Here is a 20257-nt window from a genome sequence, read left to right as displayed (position 1 = left end):
GGGTCAGAATTCATATTTATGGATAACTTGGACAAAAAAGTCTAAAGAATTAAATAACAGAAGAAAAAATATTTTAAATCAGAGTTTATATTTTCTTTTTATATGAAAAGCAAAAATGATGAATAAAACTCAAATAAAGGACCAAAATTAAACTTTATACTCGCCAGCTCAGATAAAATCCACATTTTAATACTTAAAATCTGAAAGAGCCTAAATTCAGTTAAAACCTTTCATTGAAGCATCGGCTTGTTCTGATTTGATATAAACCTGAATCAAGAACCCCACGACCCCCCCACCGTGTGACCAACCCCACAACCCCCCCACCGCCTGCACACGCAGTATTAGAAAAGTGACCGCTCGATGAATATAATACAGGAAACTGGCGACGCGGGATTTCAGGGCTTCAGGAGGCATCGCTGAGGTTAAACTTGATCTCCCATCACCAAAAAACCCTGCACAGGTTTCCTGTTTGTTCACCTGTGTTGAATAAGCTGACATGAAACATAACATCACAATTTCAATTTTCTAAAGTCAAAATTTAAGTTAAAAAAAAATTAAATTATGGTTAAATAAACTCAAATGGTTGACATTTAACCATAATTTAAAATTTTTATTTCATAATTTAAAAGTCAAACATATGGATTTTATATGACTTGGCGAGTAAAATGTTGAATCTTTAAATTGGCCTTTTATTCATCACTTTAACTTTTTAAACATTAACTTTTACAAATTCTAAAATTTCACTTTTTAAAACATTTTTTGGTCATACTTCAGAGGTGGTACCTCATATTCATTTAAATAATGACCATTTTTAATCATTGCTTTTGTGTTATTGTTTGACAGCAAGGTGATTTTTTTAAAACTTGGTTTTTAGACTTTTTCTTTTATGACTTGAACATTAAATTGTGGTGTCACTTTAATTTCTGTCTAAATTCTGACAAACTCTGTAAGACACATTTTGTTTTTCTACTTCATCATTTTAGCTCATGATTATGATTAACCGTGAATATTTAATATTTTTCCTGTTTTATTCCATCTTGCTGTGACAATAAGCTGGGTAATGTTTTTACATTGCTGAGGCGGTGCTGCCTGTTAAACTCATGCATTTCTATATATCTGCACTGACACACGTGAGACAGCGAAAGCAGGAATACCCTCAAACCAAACTGACATTTTACACGATACAACTTCCACAATAAATTCTACTTCCTACACGGACCGAGCGTTGTCTGTGTGCAGCGTTTGTCTTCTTTAAGTGTTTCACAATTGTTTTAAAACCCATTTCCCATGAACCCGTGAGGGCAGAGGACGATGAAGATGTAGTGTAGCTCGCTCTGTTTCATTCATAACATACTGAGTAAAACAATAATAATGCTTTTCTTTCTAAAAACAACATGGAAGTACTCCTCCGTTCACGTCTGTGCAGGTTCAGTTAGTGTCATTGACGATCACAATAACCATGTGCTCCTCGTCCAGGTTACCCACAGTCCTCTTGGCAGCCTGCAGGTACTGCTGTGAGAACTCCCCAGGTGGAAAAGCGTACAGCATCGCCCCCGGCGCACCCTCCTTAGCAGCAGGGAGGCTCACGACTCCGGCAGCTTCTTTGTTCCGCAGGTACGTCACCAGGTGACGAAGCAGGCGTACCTGGAGGCCCGGCTCAGGGGAGGGGGCCTGACGGTCGACGGGGCCCTGGAGCGCCAGCAGGATGGCGAAGTTGTCTGGGCGGCCGAGTTTGATGCGGCGTGACACCTCGTCGAGCCGGGTCTGGTCCATGCGAAGCCGCTGGGCGATCTTCAGCTGGCTGGGTTGGTTCTGGCTCTGCAGCTTCAGGCTGTCCTTCATCACGGCACTGAAGAACGCAGCCCCGCCCTCCAGCAAGTACAAGTCAGTGGGGAAGCTGCTGTTCTTCAGGGCGAAGAAGCCGTGCCACGTCTTGGAAAGCGCCGTCTGGGCAAACTCTGACAGCGTGCTCGGTGAGGAGGAGGTGTTAGTGTGGATGGCAGCAGGTGAGCCGGCGGTGATGACCTCGCTGTTTCGATGGTGGTGGTTGTTGTTTACGTGGTCGCTGGAGGACCTCTTGCTGTGGTGGCGGCCAGATGGGGGTTCTTCTTCATTGGTGGTCGTGGCTGTATTGGAGTGTCGCCCCCCTCCGCCGCTGTCAGGGGAGTGGTCTCGTGGCTCTGTGGTGGAGTCTGGAGCTCGGACTCGGGCTCGGTCTGGGCTGGCGTCAGGAGAGACAGCCCCTCCTGGACCACGAACTCTGGACCTCACCCTCTCCTTCTCCCGTTCTTCCGGCTGCCTCTCAGTGGACAGACTCCTGCTGCGGCTCTTCCTCCGGCTCCTCCTCTCCTCCCGCTCTTTCAGCCAGCGCTCCCTGCTCCTGCTGCGGCTCCTACCTCCTCGACCGCTCCTCCCAAATGCTTCCACACCGCCCGCTCTCCTCTCCAGGCTTCGTGTGGGGCTGGCAGGGTACTCTCTCTCCAGTAGGGCTCTCTCTCGCTCCCTGAGAGAGAGAAGGCTGTGAGAGGGCGGTGAGAGGCGGTCCCTGGCCCCCCTCAGCTCCCGCTCCAGGCTGCGATGGCGGCTGTACGCTTCTCCGAGGAGGTCGTAATGGGTGGGTAGTGCGACGGGAGGCTGATAGCCAGGAGGAAATGGGCGAGAGGGGCTCTCTTCAACTTTGGCAAAGTCCACCCTGAGGCGGCGCTCGGGGCCCCCCAGAGGAAAGCCCCTCATCTGTGTGCAGGCAGCCTGGGCGGCATCTAGACTCTCATACTGAATATATGCAAAACTGTCCCCCTTCACATAGTCAATATTCCTGATACTTCCAAAACGGTCAAATTCCCGTGCCAGAGCAGCCAGAGAGTTCCCAGGCCCAAGTCCACCCACCCAGAGCCGGGTGGTTGGGTTGGCTTTGCCGTAGCCTATCTTTATGGGGTTACCTCCGATCAGACGCCCCTGCATGGCCACTTTGGCCCTGTGGGCCATGTCCAGATTCTGAAACTTTACAAAAGCATAAGCCCCGCCCTGCCCACGTGAAGGACGTTTAATCACCACATCCTCAATGATGCCATACTTGTCAAAGCCCCTCCTTAGTTCCGCCTCTGTGACGTTACCGTCTAGGTTTCCAATAAACAGATTGCTGGTGGCCCTCTGGTCGTCCTCAGGCTTTAAATCCTCCACCACGGGCATTGGGGGGAAACCGTAAGGCCGGCCCCTCTCATCCAGCATGCCGTAATAATCCAGCAGCCTCTCCCTCTCCCTGCTCAGACCCAGCGTCTCCAGGGCGTAATGCCGAGCCCGGAGGTCCCTAATGTTGCTCACGCCGGGCCCGGGAGGCGACAGGGAGCGTTGTCGGTACGGGTATGGCGCGTGCAGAGGTAAATACCCGACGTCCGGCGGCGTGGCGCTCCGCCTCCTCACGTACATGGGTTCAATTTTGAGCTGCCGGTCACCCAGAACTAACCTGGAGGATTTGGCGTGCCGGGCCTCCTTGGCATCCTCCGGGTGGCGGAAATTCACGTAGGCGATCCGGCCCAGCTCGGGGGTGTGCGACAGCTTCACGCTGACGTCCCCGAACTTCTTGAACTCGTGAAACAAAGCGTCCTCCACGTCCTCGTCCGACACCTGGGAGCCCAGGTTGCTGATGAGGAGCGTCTTGTACTCCAGCGTGCCCGGACGGGCGGCGGGGAGCTCCGCCGCGGCTGTGCGAAGAGGCGGGCGGCCGAGCAGGCTGAGCTCGTGCCGGTGGTGGAGCTCCAGGGCGGCAGCCCGCTCCTCCCGGAGCCGCGGCTTCTCCCGCTCCCTGCTGCGGCTCCGACGGTGATATCCCCGGCTCTCCGCCAGCAGCAGAGCCAGCGGCGGCGGCGGTATCTCCTCTCTCCGCGCGCTCTCCCGCTCCCTCTCCCGTATCCGCTTGGCGGCGGCCCTGGACGGACTCGCCTCTCTCCCGGCCTGCCGCTTCATTTTCAGAGGATGATGGAGCTCAAACTTTTCGGTGCCTGCAACGGGAATCCGGCCCCCGGCAGCGAATTCCTGGACCGTTAGCGACAATAACGCTGCAGACGGCAGCTACGGCAATGAAACGCTACTCCCCCGACCACTGAGTAACCGCACATATGTCGAAATAAAAGCATTAACTGGTTTAAAAACATGTCAGCATCGGAGGAGCTGCACCAGCGCCGCCATCTTGGACAATAGGAATGTGCGCTTTCCCTCTGGAGGGCGGAGACGTGATGACGCAACCGCGGTGGACGTCATGACGCTTGACGCGTTATTATGGAATGCCAAGTAAGGTTATTTTCCAACGCATTCCCAATATTCAGGATTAATATGAGGGGAAAAACAAAACGGTGAAACAGTAATAGAAATATGTTCATGTGTTTTGAAAATATGCGGATTAAAGTTACTTTTACTTTCACTGGAGAGGAGTGGTCAAAAGAAGTTCTCCTTTGAGATTTTCCATAATACAGACAGGGAGAAGTGGTTAGGAAAAGCAGGCAGGAGGCAACGCTTCAAATTACTCTACTGCAACCTAAGATTAACAAACGGTGGAAAGCCTTCCCCGGAGTGACTGAGATGACTGTGTCACACAGAGATCAGCGTTGTGTTTGGAGCCCTCTGAGCTTTGGACTCACAGGAAGACTTGTCCTCCCCCTTGTTTAATATGGAGATGCACCCCTGGAACAGGAGATATGACGGGAATATGGGGGGTGGTGGGTCCTCTCCAGCTTCCTCCCGAAAGATGTGCACATCAGGTTACCCAGTGATTCTGAGGCGCTGCATGTCTGAAGTGCAACTTAATGTTATATAAATGAGTAGATGACAAATGAGAGCAGGTCCCCATCTTGGAGTTTTTCATATTTTAATGAAAAAGTAGAATAGTACAGTTGTAGCAAATGACATGGCCTTACATGAAAAGTCACTGAGACAACAGCATATTTTAAGTTTTCATTTTTCTTACAACTCTTCTGAAGCATCGCACCCCCTTTATCATCAGCTTTAAGTACGCGCCATCTGTTTACACCAAACGGTAAAATAAGTTTCATCCAAAGACGCCGCCGCAGTCCAGGGCGGGAGGGGCACTTCAGTTTCAGCACAGCACGTGAGAGAAAACAGTAAATGGTTGTTTCCCCGCGTTTGGGGACCATGAACGGTAAGTGGCATCAAAAATTTTACCTTTTAGTGATTCCAGCGTGTTTGAGCTCAGCTGGATGCAAACATTTAACATGAATTTAAAATGGTGGAAACTAATTATTAGAAATCAAAGAAAAAATCCTAAATAAATGTCAGATTCTCAATCATCCAGGTCTCCTGCTGCCGACAGTCACTTTCCACTGTTGGTTTTCAGTTTCGTGCACAGCTCGCTTTAAGTTGAACTGCAGCCACTGTGAAATCCTGTAACAAACCTCAGCAGTTCAGATCAGAGGGTCAACAGACTGCGACTGTGGTGTCAAACACACGAAGATCCAATCCGGCCCAACGTTAGTGTGAACTCTCCAGAGATCGGGGGTACAATTCCTCGTTTTTTACAGCAGGGAGCATCATGAAGGAGGGGCTGTTTGGTTATTTTCATCTGAGCCAGATGATCCTGCAGAGACTTTCAATCTAACGAGCTTCACCTATGAGAAAAACTAACTTTTACTGATGTGAACCACAGTAGAGGCTGAAGGGCCAAGGAGCCGAACGTTCATGAATTCAGGAATATAGACTGAGCAAAATTCCCAAAAGTCTCAACATTCACTCGTCCTTCAGGTATTGTAAGGAACAGCCAACACAAAACAGCAGTTAAGTTCAGTGAAGCTCAATTCAGATGGGATTCATGTCTGCAGGAGCTCTGGTGAGTTTTAATACCAGCTTCTCTGACCAGTAAGATCTCCTCCCCAGTAATAATTCCTGGGGAGACTGGGTTCTCCTCCTGACCTTTAAATCCCATCCAGAGCCTTGTTCTGGTATTTCTTTCTGCTGCACTTTAATGCTTGAAATTCAGATTTGTGTGAATATTTCGGACGGACACACCACGCAGACCTGTTTGGGAACCAGTATGATGGAAAGCAATCAGGAGAGCCAGACCCAATCTAATTTTAGCCTGGTTTTGTTTACATTGAGAAAAATTAAAAGTAGCCAAATTCTCCATTAGCAGCTCCTGTTTTAATCTTCACGTGAACGTACAGACAGCTTTCACTGCGTTACAGCGACACCGAAGGAAAAAGTTAAAGTGTGAAGATTTTTAAGCACATTCTGAACTTTCTGCCTTCGTAAGCAGAATTTTTCAAGTTTGATGAAGCTGCCTCCTCGTGTTTGGATTTTCTTCTCAGGTCTCAGAGTGGTGCACATTTAGAACTCATAAATTTCTGGGACAGTGTGTGTGTGTGTGTGTGTGTGTGTACACAACCTTATTTAGACAGTCACTGTGAAATGTATTGATCACTGCTGCTAATTCTCCCTCACTCTTGATTTAAAAGTACAGATTAGGACAACACTAACATCTATACTTCTGAATCTGTGCGCCTTAAAGACTGAAACAAACATGCCCAATAAACCCCCGGTCCTCCTGCACTGGATCGCAGTCTGGTCCAAGTTCATATTTATGACTTTTATTTGTTACAGGTCTGTCCGTGCTTTAGCAGCTGCTGGGGCGTACTTGGGCATCAGTTCTGTGATTTTGCGGATGAAGTCGGACTTTTCGGCGCAGCCTTTGCAGGACTCGCCCCACTCCTCCAGGATCTTCTTCAGGTCCTTGACTTTTAGCTTTTTCAGGTCCACCGAGGTCAGGTCCAGCTGTTTATCTGCAAGAAAAACAACAAAAGTCAGAACGCAGCTGCCTGAAGTGGAAACGGATGAAAACAGGCTTCACTGTCCAGAAATAACTAAGTGGATGCAGATAAATGCACATTAGAGTCCATATGAAGAGAGACTGCAGCCACGTGTCTCTACGAGCAGCCGGACGGTCCTCGTGACCCACTGCTGAGCCGAAACTGACCAAGTTTACCGGCATTAGCAGATTTTACAATCATTCATACAGAGAATACTCACCTTGCTCTTATTTTGAAAGTTCAGTACTTGCTAATTAGCCAGCCAAGGCTACATTTATGATTCCACGTGTATCAAACAAGGGATTATTATTATTATAATAATAATAATAATATACTTCTTTCCATTCCTTGATTTTTCAGACTCAACCTTCAAAAAAAATGACATTTTTATATTTTATTACAAAAAAAGAGCAATATGGATCATAAATATGGCTGATCACACTGATCCACTGTTTCTAAAGTCTCACATTATGAAACATGACGTGAGGTTTGTGTTAAAATAATGCAAATCATGTTCCCAGGCTGTGTACAAAGGGTTTTTTTCCCCCGTGCATGAGAATAATAAAGATGTTTGTTTTTCTTCTTTTTGGATGGTTGGATCATTTTAATGACAAGAATGTCGGCCGTGTGTGTATAAGCACTGCTTCTGCCTGAGCCTCCTCAGGCACAATGGCACACACACTGTGGACTTTGTGTCTGTTTACACGGTCTTTGTAATGATGGCTGAACAGAATACTAAAAAAAAAAAAAAGGTTCAGAGGGGGACTCTGACACAATGACTGCAGCCAAAATAAAAATGTGCCCTGAAGCCAGAAAACTGCATCACTGGCAGTCGAGCTGTTAGAAGCTGTACCAATTAATGAAGAGACTTCATCTGTCAAACACTTGGAGGCTGAAACGCTTTCTGTGCGTCTGCTGCTCCTGAAAGAGTGGCAGCTTTTCAAAGTCCCTGCACAGGAGACATTCAGGCCTTAGACAGGTGCTGGCCCACATCTACAGATGATGAAATGCCACAGAAGGGTGAGCAACGCCGTTTAAGTGAGAGAACATCTACAGAGCCTAAAAGCTAAAGCTCCTTACCGTATTTCAGTTCGCAGATCTGACTGTCCTTCTTCTTCAGTTTCTCGCAGATCTTCTCCACGGGGACGTGGTAGCTGAGCGGTTTGGATACCTCGTTGATCATCTTGGTGGCTGCGTCGCTCGTTGCCCCGATGTAGTAACACTAAACACGAAGAACGGAGAGAAGAAACGTTAAAGATGAATAAACTAAAGAGGCCGTCGGCAGCTTTCACTCAGTAACTGGGGTGGCTGTAGCTCAGTAGGTAGAGCAGGTCACCTACTGAGAGGAAGGTCAGGGGTTCGATTCCTGGCTACTCCAGGCTACATGCCAATGTATCCTTGGGCAAGATACTTAACCCCAAGTTGCCCTCCAATGCAACCGTGGGAGTGTGAATGTGTGTGAATGTTAGATCATTAAAGCACTTAGCTTAGTTAACATGGGTGTATGAATGGGTGTGAATGGGTAAATGTAAAACGTGTTGCTTTGAGTGCTCAGACAGAACAGAAAAGCGCTCTATAAGAACTTGTCCATTTACCATTTGACCATTCAGCGTGGAGGACGCAGCGCCACCAAAACGTCCTCCACGTGGTCACTGAATAATCATCCCCGTGTGCACGCTCTTCCAGGATCAGGTTATGAATTTGTTAAGTTGAGATACCAAAAATCTGCTTTTCAAAAGAGGCCAAACTGCAAACAGGAACCCGACACAGGAAGGCTGCTCGGGCCTGTCGGAGCAGGTCTCTGCCCCAGGTAGCAGTCCTGCACTCCCTGGTGGTGGGAGGGTTATCAAACAGCTCTAAAACAAACATTTTCATATAAACAAACTAAATTAACACCATCTAGTGATTAATCTGCTAGTTTAAACAGGAGAAAGACGAGCTGGTCTAAAAGTCAAAGGACACTCAAACCAGGCAAAACTGAGCTCATTCAAACAGGTTCACCTCCCCGGTGCTCTGCCGCACCCATCGAGTGGTTACACAGCTGACACTTAAAGCACTGCAGGTGCTCTTCTTTCCACCAGGCTTGGCTTAAATACCCTGGCCAGTGGCAGGTACTGCCATACATCTTGATAAAATGTGATTGGATTAACTGACTAGTGGCAGCGTTTAATCACACATTCCTGTAGCTCATACTACACAACCACACAGATACTGATTATTAAAACTCAGGTTTAACAAGCCGAGTCTAATCCTGAACTCCAGGTTTTTGATCAGTTAGTTTAACCAGCACTGACCCAAGATAAACGTGCAGCATCAGCAGTGAAAGGCGGCCGTCAAATGGAGCTCTGATACCAGGAATCACCACAGCAACATAAATAAAGGGCAGAGCCTCCATTTTAATGCAGTGCACTGATGATGAATACAAATCGATGTGGACTATGATATTTATCTCATTTTATTTAGCATCATCCACTCATCTCTTCTTTTGGGTGCTCCCTTTAGGCGGTCGCCACAGAGAACTGCTGGCCTCCATGTCACCCTATCCCACACCAACCCTCCGCACGCCCTCCTTCACTAATCCATGAACCTCCTCTTTTCTTCCTGCCTGGCAGCTCCATCTGCAACACTGTCTAATGTATCCACTCCTCTGTACATGCCCATACTATCTCAGCCTCACCGCTAACTTCGACTGTCCCTCTGATAGCTTTTATTCCTGTCCATCCTGGTCACCGTCCTATGCTTCACTCTCACTCATATACATGTATTCTGTCTTGCTTCTCTGCGATCTTGTTAAATTACTAGCTCAGGTTCATTTTAAAAGATCCAACCACCCCCAGCTAACAGAAACATGTCAAAGAGTCAGCGGTTTACTCACAAAACGATTTTCTTTGCCTTTGGCATCTTTGCAGCTCTTTATGAGGGCCTGCTCGATGTCTGCGCTGTTAAAATTTGCATTGCTGTCCTTCAGTGACTGATAAAACTTCCCCAGGAAGGTCACACACACTGCAAGAGGAAAACAGAAAAATCTACTTGAGGAAACAAAGAACACACATATACTGTTAAATCTCTGTGTGCAAGCAGCTTGAAAAAAAAACAAAATAAACACACCAGTCACAACAAAGCTGCTTATTAGAAATGAAGTACTGTCCAAATATTTGGATTCAGTTTAGTTCTGCCTGCTGTAACATGTTTTCTGTATATTCATAATTCATTTTAGTTCATGGGCCACATTCATCTGAATTTGATAAGCAGTGGACCGAGTCAGTGACGGCAAAATGAACTTAAAGCTGTAAAAATACATTTTCTCTTCCCCTTAAGTGAAAAGTAGTGATGATGTTCACCAGTGTCAAACAAAAAAACCAAAAAAAGCTGCCCCCACTCCCCTGAGATGTGGCTCCAGAAACTCCTCATTTAATGAATAACAGTGAATAATACCTTTGGAAACCTGAGGATGAGCAGCCTCAGGCATCTTCAGGTAAACAAGTGATTTCAAATGCATGCATTTATATTTTTACACATTCATTAAGTCTGCTGCTATTAAATGTAAATTACAAATTTCAGATCACAAACCCTTCAAAACATAAATCAGCTCAAAAACAAAATGGGGAAAAATATAAATAGAAAAAAAAAATCCTGCAAACAAAAGTGTAAAAAATAAATACAAATTTCAGTATGGTCACATTTTTATTTGAATAGTTTCTATGATAGTGAATCTAAATTACCTTAAAATCCAGCAGTGATCAGAAATACAAACGGAAACAGAATAACCATCTGATGCTACAAACACAAAAAGTTTGCTCTAAAAAGCTTATTTTTCCCTGGAAGTCAAATTGATGCAGATTATAATCCGGGATTACTCTGAAGCTGCGCTCTGGTTTCCAGGCTTCACACAAACACACACAGCTGCACACAGCAACCTGCGGAACCAAACATTTTACAGGTGAGACGCGTCTCAGACTGGACTCCCAGCAGATACCCGTCTGTGTCTCACAGGATGCTGCCGGTGAATTTTGGTTTACTGGAAGTGATGAAGCTCATTATTCTGGCAGCGCTGGGAGCATTAGCTTCGGATCTTTTTTCCTCCTCTTTAGGAATATGAGGCCACGCTGTAAACACCGCCTCCAGCTCCCAACTCCACTGCAGCCCTCGCAGGTGTAGTCTGTTTCAGATGGCCATCTTTCAGAAGTTGCTGAAACTGACCACTGTAGCTAAGCTAGCAAAAGCTAGCACGCGGACCTACCTTCGCAGTCTCCTTCCTTCAGCGCTTCAGAGGGACCCGGCACTAGCGCGAGTGCGAGTGCCACCGACAACCCGCTCAAACACAACATTTCTGCGAGGATAAACACCCAGAGGCCTGCCGGTTAACCGCTGCTGGAGAGGGAAGCTGTTTTACAAACCGCCGTCGCTTCAGCACGGACGCCGGTAAAGTCAATCTTTCGTGTGGGCTTCCCGGTGCCACGTCATGCTATGCTGATACCTCATTGGTCGAGAAGCCTGACTCGTTCCGTAGTCCTCCACGCATTCGCTTCTGATTGGACGGAGACACAGCATTCCGGGGACATCGTCCAGTTGGCGCCGGCTGATTGGTCCACACCCTCACCGAGCTCTCATAATGTTTTTTTTGGTGCCCTGTATGGAGGACAAAAAGTGCCACAATTACAAGTAACTAGAATAGCATGTATAATTATATAACTATTTGAATTAAAGTAAAAACACTGCGGTAATGAAAAAGTAAAATCATAAAAATGCTTTGCATTTACTTACATTTTAAAAATAAATACATTAATGTCAAAATAGGCCAATAAAAATGAAACTGGTGACTGGAAATGTAGGAATACATTTTGACATTATTATTATTACCAAACTTTGTTTTTAGTGTTTTGTTAATTTTGGCCCCAGAATAAAGCTTAGATTTTTACATCTTCTATTTCTCATTCTGCTTGATGATCAAAAATATGATAAAATTCTTCTGCTGTGAAGGACTGGTTAAGCATGTTTATCCTGGCATCCACACTTTTTATTCTTTAGAAACACATTTAAATAATCACTCTGTTATTAAGGTTGCCAAAAAAATAAGTTCAACAACAAAACTGTAATATAAACACTTCTTTAAGATGTTTTCTTTTTTCTAGGATTTGATTTAATCAAAACATAATTTTTTAAAATCAAAATAGCAGGAAAATGAACAAATGAAAATGAGTTTACTGAAAATTCCTTTGGGGTGCGGTATGAAGCAAGATTAACATCTTAGCGAGCTGTTGACCTTAAAGTCGGAGCTTCCTGTGTCACAAACACGGCTCCTTTTACCTGGATAGATCACCGTGGTAACTTGTGCTGACCTCATCACCTGGTTGAGAGCAGGTTGTGTTCAGTTTGGTCTTAAAAACAGCTGGAAGCTCCACGTTTTCACTGACTCGTTTATTTACAGCATATTTAAGTGTGGTTATAGATACTCTGCTGTAAGAAAGTTCTGTATGTGCAGCTGTACCTTACTGACACCACTGGGTGAAGCAGCTCTGTGAAGCCGTGCCTGTCATTGTCTCTGGGATTTACTTGTATTAATTTGGTGATGCAGGAAATATAAAAGTTTTTATGCTTGATTCTAACACACCCCAAAAATATCTGTTCAATCAGTCACATTAATTTCACTTTGATCTGCGACAGACTGAAGCAATTTCCACATCTCCTTTCCAGCCTGTGGGACCGGAAGTTTTAATGGATCCAACATTTCAGAGCTCTGACGTGCAGCCGTCACCTTAGAAATAAAAATATTCCAACTTCATATCAATATCAGCTTCAATGACATGAGTGAAGATGACAAATTCTCATTTCTTGCTTCTTTATTGAGTGAAATTAAATCTAGACAGGCGACTCCTGAGGTCGCCACAAACACCACAAACAGAATCACACTTGGCATCACAAGTTTGCATATTCCTACTCTCATCTCCTTCTGCAATACCCAGCACCAAGAGCTTTGGCAACGTCATCTGTAAACTGAAAAAAATAAAAAACTAGAAACCCAAAGAGCACGAACAAAGGAAGTGAGAGAAAGGCGAAACTAAAGAGACAGTTGGCTGTCGTGTGTTTGTCAGATTCAGTAAAAATGAGGGGAAGGCAAAGAGAAACATTTAAATGTGGGTTAAATCGGTTAATGTTCTGCAGCCATCAGCCACAACATTAAAACCACCTGCCTGATACTGTCTGCACACCTGCTAACATTCATGCTTCAAAACTGTCAGTGAGGTTAATGGATGTTTCCTAATTAAAATTTTATTTAAACTTATAAACAAAGCTTCTTTAAAAACCGAGTGAGCGCAGTGGCACGTTTTTTTTTTTTTCCAGTGCTGCCCATTTGGATGAAAGCCTAATCGAATTTAATACACTTGGAGAGGCATCAGGCTCTGAGCCTCATTTTTGGAGTATTTTTGGACCAAGTCTCACCCTCATTTCACAACCTGCTAGTTGGCAAACAGCTTATAGATGTGTTAGTGCCACCTGGTGGTAGGAGCACGTAACATCCTACCAGCCATCAGAAGAAACAAGGGAAGAAAAAATTAAGACCAAAGAAAGACAGAAAGAAAAAGTCTTTTTTTTAAATTACTGTTCTAACATTCAAAAGTCGAGACCATCCTCCACACTGCAGGCACAGACGCTCGGTTCCTCGGGCTGTGGGTTGTCAGGCTGTGGCGCTACACACTGTGCCTGTGTGTGTGTATAGACTCTGACGTTAAAGCCACAAAACTTAGAGTAAATCTATTCAATATTTATTTCTAATAGCGTTTAATCTTCATACAAATTTACGTAAATTTCTAGAGAAAAACAGCAAATGGCCTCTCTGCATTGGCCCTGTGACAGAGTGCTGACCTGTGCAGGTGTACCCTCCCCCCCAAGAAAGGGCATCTAAAAATAACGAGGTCAACCCGGAAAGAATGGGAGAGTCAGCAAGGATGTGCTTCAATCCTCCTAGTGAAATGGTGGTCCGTGGAATCCTGGGGTGGATGCTTTGGGCCGTGGGGCTTCCGTGAATCGGGCTTGTTCCCACAGACCCTCGACCAGACCAGGATCGAGGGAAGCTCAGAGGTCGAGCTCGGAGCTCTTTGTCGTGTTTCTGTGTTGCGGCAGTGTGGGTGGTATGTGGGGAATATCACCAACATGAATGAAGCTTTCACCGCAGGATGCTGCATCTTAACATCTGCATCAAACCTCAAAGTGGTTTTAATGTTGTAGCTGACCTTTGTCCATTTACATTAAAGTTTTATTCCTAGCTCTTTCTTCTACAAGTGCCCGACTTTCCTCCAAGGTCAACTTTTATCTTACCATAAAAAATACCCTTGTTACCGTCTTATTATTTCCTTATCTGATATAATAATAATGATAATAATAAATCTGACTCTAAGTGTACATCATCTCAGCCATGTGTGACATCTTTTTGGGGATGTATAAATAATACTCCATGTAGCCAGAAAGGTCCTCTATTGTAATGTCGTCCACGTAGGCACGAGCCTGCTCCGAGCAGGAGCGAGGGGAGCCCGATGACAGCGCTGGAGATGACGAAGCCGTAGCGGCGTTACAGTTGAGAGTTCTGGCCGGATCGTCGCTGTTTGGCAGGTTCCTCTCACACTCTGAGATAACGTTGCGGAGGCCCGTGAAGGAGTAGACTTCCACACCGTTCCAGCCTTGATGATGACACTGACACTCTGCCCCCTGCTTGGCCTCTTCCTGCAACTCCAAGCTGCTTCTCTGTGCGCAGGAACAGGCAGTGTGGGGACCCTCTGTCGACTTGCCGCTGTGGAGCTCAGACAGAGCTCGGAAGTCAGCAGCTTCTGCCGGTCCAGATCTCAAGGATGCTCCTGCTCTGGCATCGCTGCCCTCTAGGCTGCTGTCCTCACTTGAATTCCCTCCGTCCTGCCCGGATGTGGCAGTGATGACAGCAGGGAGCTCTTGTGAGGACTGTGAGGAAGCCACACCTCTAATATGCATGTCATAACCAGCGCAGGATCCAAAAACCAGTGGAGGGAAGTGCCCAGGTGAGCCTGAAGAGGTGCGCTCTTTCTGGATGGCCACAGGCGAGGCAGTTATTCCATCCAATGCAGGATGAGGAGGACCGGGCTCAGGCACAGCCAGGCGCTGGTGCTTCGGGCAGCCACTAGGGGGCGACAGTGCAGAGGCTGCAGAGGAACTGCAGTAGGTGAACTTGGGTGGGTGGAGGATGGGGGACTTGGACCTGCGACGGCGCTGCGTTCTGGATGCTCCTCTGGAAGTTTTCCTCATGCAGCTAAAAGGTGACGAGAGGAAAAAAGAAATAAAAGTGCAGATCAAAAACCAGCTAAAATATATTCTGTTCAAACAATAACTCCAGTATAATCACTCAACAAAAAAAAAGAGGTCAATCACCACAGACACAAGTCAAAAACCGGGGCTGAAACCATCCCTAGACACAAGAGAAGCTCTCCCACTTTGCTGCTCTCATGCAGATCTATCATCAGCATTTATTTACACATCACACACAGGAACACTGACATCACACACAGGAACACTGACAGCGATCTGACAGCAATTTAAGGTTTTCTGTCACCGAGTGAGTCAACGATACGATCGATTTACTACTGGAGAAGCCTTTTGCTTTTATTTTGAAAATCCACACTTTTGGTGACCCGCTGTCAGACAGACTTTATCCCCACCACCCAGAACTGTAACTAGCTACTGCAGTCCTGGTTCTGCTCTGGAGATCAGGGGCCACTTCAAGCAGAGCCTGCAGCAGGCAGAGAGCTGGTCCCGCTCTGCCGAGCTCACAGATGCTGCAGATCAGGAGGAGGAGCACCAGCTGGAGAGGCAGCTGGTTATGGCTGTTATTTATCATCACAGAGTTCATCATTAATTCATTTACTGTGCTGTACAGAACCAAGGCCATCCAAAACAATGACGAGAACTGAAGCATGATAGGTCAGGGGGGTTGAATTTATACAATTTTTTTTTTTTTTTTTACAAAATTAGAAAATAACAAGCACCTGCACAACAAAAGAATATTTAGTTACAACCATTAATCCATTAATTAACACGATTATTCATTAACTTAATGTTTTTTACTGGGGATTTCCTCAAGTTTTATAATTCAAATGAAAACCAAATGATGTGACGTGAGTATTCACTTTATTCTGATTATTATTGTGATAAAACAAACTACAGCTTTGCCAAATAAAGTCCAACTTTACAATAAACAAGCTGAAGGGAAACAGTTGTGGGGCACCAGTAGTTTGTTTTTTTTGTGGTTTGATCAACATTAACACATTAAATCAAAGGCGTCCTCGTTTAGTCTTAAACAAGCTGATGATCGACGTGCACGTGCGGGAAGGCTGAGCCTGACATTAACTGCAATGCCTGAAAAAAAATGATTGGATCTGCAGGAACCCTGTATGTGGTTTTAATCCCACAGACAATCCTGTATTGATGCCACAGAGATATGAACAGCTGCGTCTTTTTGTGATCACCATAAAGTGATTTTGATTCAGACTGAAATAAGACTCACTATGTGCCTGAAACACCGAGCCAGGGTCAGAGGTGACTTCAGTCATTCAGCGGCTGTGGATGAAACATGTGGGTTACGATGTCTTCACTGCATGTTCTCGTATTTATCACTGGACAAAAAATGTTTGTCTTCCCCTCTACAAGGAAGAATTTAATGACACCGGACCGCTTTAGGAGTCAAATGAAGAGTTTTGGTCCACCAGGCTGAACCAGGGAGCGTCTCAGCTCTGAAGCCGTTTTTAGGATGTAAGTGAGAGAACAAAACGTGCCTCCTCTTTTGTGACTCAGTGTAAAAAACCTCACGATTAAAATCATAAGATGAGGATCTACATGTTCTGTTCCTGTGATCAAGCATCTCCCAGCAGATGAACTTACCCGTGCCAGTTGTCTTTGGGGCAGCCGAGTTTGGGCTTCGCTCCGCTGGTGTCGAGAGAAGCTCGCGATGGTGCTCTGGAAGTCACTGCCTCCGAAACGCTCACAGCTCCGGGCAAACTGGAAGGAGGAGGGGAAAAAAGACATTAAAGCATAAACCATGTTTACTACCACGTGAAACTATGAAATACATGAACACAAGCTGCAACCACAGCTCAACTACACACACGCAGCAAACAGTTCTGTCGGTCCTTCTTGTCCCTGTTGGGAAGTACGAAATGAAGAGGGATGAGGTTTGGCTGCCATAACACAGGATTCACAGACGAGTGTGTGCGAACAGTATTTGCTGTTTGCAGTGTTAAATTCATGATTTAATTTGACCATCAGGCTCAAAAATACAAAATATTTATTTATGTATGCCTGAGGATCCAAAGCCTGGTCTCTGGATTAAATACGAAGATGAATTTAACTCTTTTTCCTCTTTTAAGTAAATATGCATGGATTAATGCACGGGCAGCACAGTGGTTAGCACTGTTGCCTCACAGCTAGGAGGTCTGGGTTCAAATCCACCCTGTGTCTGTGTGGGTTTCCTCCCACAGTCCAAAGACATGCAGTCACTGGGGTTAGGTTAACTGGTGATTCTAAATTGTCTATAGGTGTGAATGGTTGTCTCTCTCAGGGTGTACCCTGCCTCTCACCCTGTGACAGCAGGGATAGCCCTCGCCAAAAAAACCCCTGAACAAGATAAGCGGAAGAGAATGGATGGATGGGTTAATGCACATGGTCAGTGCTGTCCACACAGCTTTTTTGTATTTTTTTTAAACCCTTTCTCACGCACACATACACACACCTCACCCACAAACACACACACCTGGTGAATTTAAAAATCAGTGATAAATGAGCGTCAAATCAAACCAACACAGAAACACACTCCTCGTGTTTCCTTCATTCTAAGACAAAGATCGATGCAGCAGCTTCGCTCGTGTGTTTATTTCACTGAGAGCACAAAGGTGAGGCTAAACACGTCTGTGCTGCAGGTGTTGCTTTTTTGTGACAATTATCTGCAGGGAGAGTGGTTGGGTTATATTCAGATTTCATCCATCCTGATTGCCATCCATCAGAACAAGACTAACATACCACTCACCGGACACTTTATTAGGTACACCTTCTAGTACCAGGTTGGACCCCATTCAACCTCAGAACTGCTTTAATTCGTCATGGCAGAGATTCAACAAGGTGTTGAAAATATTCCTCAAAGATTTTGGTCTACATTAAGATGACAGCATCACACAGCTGCAGCAGATTTGTCGGCTGCATCCATGATGAGAGTCTCCCGTTCCCCCTGCATCCCAAAGGTGCTCAGCTGGACTGAGATCGTGACTGTGGAGGCCATTTAAGTAAAGAAAACTCATGTGGCACCAACAACCATGCCACGTTCAAAGTCACTTAAATCACCTTCCTTCCTTGTCCTGATGTTTGAAATTCAGCAGGTCATTTTGACCATGTCAACATGCCTAAATGCACAGAGTTGCCACACTGTGATTGGCTGACTCAAAGTCTGCATTAACAAGTAGCTGAAAGGGTGTACCTAATAAAGGGGCCAGTAAGTGTACACTCTACAATTTTTTAATACACGGGTTTGCTTACAGGTTAACATTTTTTCCACATGTGCAAAACGAGCATTTGAAGCAACGTCATCCGCCAAGCTGTTGCTCACCTCTCAGCGTCGACCCTCAGCTTCTTGAAAGCCATCTGCAGCGTCTCCTCCTCACAGTCCTTCCCTCCTGCCTCCATGGTGGGAGGAGGTCGTTCTGACCAGCCACCCAGCTAAAAAACAGAAACACACAACAAACATTCAGAGCTGAACCCGTACGGGTTGCAGTGCGTTACGTTTCCCTATACTGGCTGATTCCTGCATCACAAACTTGGGCTGTAATTTGACATTTTTGTGAGACCACAAAACAGTGAACTCTAGAGTGAAAGCATAATGCAAACACTAGTTATGTAACCAATAACAGAATGCATTAAACAACCACATTAGCCATTATTTGAGAAAATGTGACAACTGATTGCAACTCATTAAATGAGGCCTTTGTGTGTTTTCTAGGTCAACACAGTGAATTTATTTCGGATCTTTGACTCATAATCAGACAGCGCAAAATACCAAAACTAAGTAGTAAATTATATTAGGTATTTTTCATTATCTTAACAACAAACATTAATGAAATACTTCGAAAATAACTGTACAATAAAGGATGCATTCAGCAGGTGTAAGTCTGTTTAATTCAAAGATGAATGAAGGTAACTCAGTAAAAGCTGCAGTTTGGGCTGAGATGATGATCAGCAGATTCAGGAACGTTTAAGCAGCAGAGATTCCGTTTGTGTGGGAAATTTAACTGCTATCCAACTATTTACTGAGACCTAATTAATCAGAGCTCAGACGCAGTCATCTGTGAATGAGCTCCGCAGGCCTCTCGTAAGAGAACGGAGCTGCAGTCAATGAACACACAATATCTGAGATAAACTGTGAATAAATTAGATCAAATGTGACGGCGAGAGGCTGCTGCACGTCTGTACGAACTGTCCTGCTAAAACTGTACTCAGTTATTCCTCAAACCGCTGAAACTCTCCGTAAACAGCGTACCAGCAGGATTCTGGGCTAATTGGCAAGCTCGACACTGGAGGTCAGATTTAATGGTGTTAAATGTTTATAACACTTTTAAATACGGAAGGCGATACTCACGGTTCAGGATATTCCAGTCACAACAGAAAAAGAGGGTGCCCGGGGCATAAAGGGGGTTCTCCTCTGAACAGGCCCTCAGATGTTGGTTAGCCAGGCAGGCTAGCGAGAGCTAAGCTGAGCTAAGCTAAGCTAAGCTAGCCTCAGGGTCCAAAGGTGTTGGGCGGCTCTCTCTGCGGGACAATACGAGCAATTCCGGCAGTAAAAAAGTAGGACACAGACGGACACGAACGGTGATTAAATACGGGGTGAAGACGCACAGATGTTCGGACTCAGGTCCCGACGGTTCTCCGTCCTCGGCTTGTTTACAGTCGAACCAGCAGTGACTCTGCAACAACGCAGCCGCTGACGTCACGGCCCCGGTAACGCGCTGACGTCACTCTGTAACCAGTACATTTAGATAGAAGATATAAAAATTTTAAAACACAAATACACACACAGTGTTGTGCAAAAGTCTTGAGTCACCCTCATTCCTTTATATTTCGCTTCCACGGAGTCAGACTGCTATAATTTCTGAAGGGCTCTTGAGCAACAGTTTCTGAAGGTCTTTATTTGGACATTGGCTACTTTTTCACTCATTTTCAGTTCAGTCCTTGTACCTGACCATTTTCCCAGGAATGTTTTTGTTTGTTAAGCCTCTGAACTCTGACCTCTGAACCATTCAAGCAGAAAAAGGCTCCGAGCTCAGGGATGATCCAGTGTTGTGTCTGTACAGAACAGACAAGTTAGCAAAAGTGTATCTTTAGACACTTTGTTACTCGCAGCCTTTCACAGAAACACATCATTTGTTCTCATTTCTTTTGTTTCT

The 20257-nt window shown here is 45.4% G+C and overlaps 3 protein-coding genes across 4 annotated transcripts; all 3 read right to left on the bottom strand.

Moving 5' to 3' along the window:
• Positions 1–328: 328 nt before the first annotated feature.
• rbm15b (RNA binding motif protein 15B) lies at positions 329–4220 on the bottom strand. 2 transcript variants are annotated; one of them, XM_030723833.1, is made up of 2 exons: positions 1880–4220; positions 329–847 (listed from the first exon to the last, which is right to left on the bottom strand). In XM_030723833.1, exons 1-2 carry the CDS (start codon positions 3961–3963, stop codon positions 748–750), a joined length of 2184 nt encoding a protein of 727 aa, XP_030579693.1. In that variant the 5' UTR covers positions 3964–4220; the 3' UTR covers positions 329–747. The 2 variants fall into 2 exon arrangements, with proteins under 2 accessions (XP_030579693.1, XP_030579692.1); XM_030723832.1 differs by having other exon boundaries at positions 329–4220.
• Positions 4221–4844: 624 nt separating this feature from the next.
• manf (mesencephalic astrocyte-derived neurotrophic factor) lies at positions 4845–11271 on the bottom strand. The gene is made up of 4 exons (XM_030723875.1): positions 11053–11271; positions 9688–9815; positions 7893–8034; positions 4845–6785 (listed from the first exon to the last, which is right to left on the bottom strand). Exons 1-4 carry the CDS (start codon positions 11138–11140, stop codon positions 6601–6603), a joined length of 543 nt encoding a protein of 180 aa, XP_030579735.1. The 5' UTR covers positions 11141–11271; the 3' UTR covers positions 4845–6600.
• Positions 11272–12640: 1369 nt separating this feature from the next.
• oser1 (oxidative stress responsive serine-rich 1) lies at positions 12641–19805 on the bottom strand. Its single transcript, XM_030723881.1, has 4 exons — positions 19453–19805; positions 18427–18536; positions 16713–16829; positions 12641–15087 (listed from the first exon to the last, which is right to left on the bottom strand). The coding sequence occupies exons 2-4, from the start codon at positions 18501–18503 to the stop codon at positions 14205–14207; spliced, it is 1077 nt and encodes a 358-aa protein (XP_030579741.1). The 5' UTR covers positions 18504–18536; positions 19453–19805; the 3' UTR covers positions 12641–14204.
• Positions 19806–20257: the final 452 nt, after the last annotated feature.

This window comes from Archocentrus centrarchus, unplaced genomic scaffold, assembly GCF_007364275.1.
Source record: "Archocentrus centrarchus isolate MPI-CPG fArcCen1 unplaced genomic scaffold, fArcCen1 scaffold_29_ctg1, whole genome shotgun sequence".
Classification (NCBI taxonomy): Eukaryota; Metazoa; Chordata; class Actinopteri; order Cichliformes; family Cichlidae; genus Archocentrus; species Archocentrus centrarchus.
The sequence above is the reverse complement of the archived record's forward strand: the minus strand, read 5'-3'. Positions and strand labels throughout refer to the sequence as shown.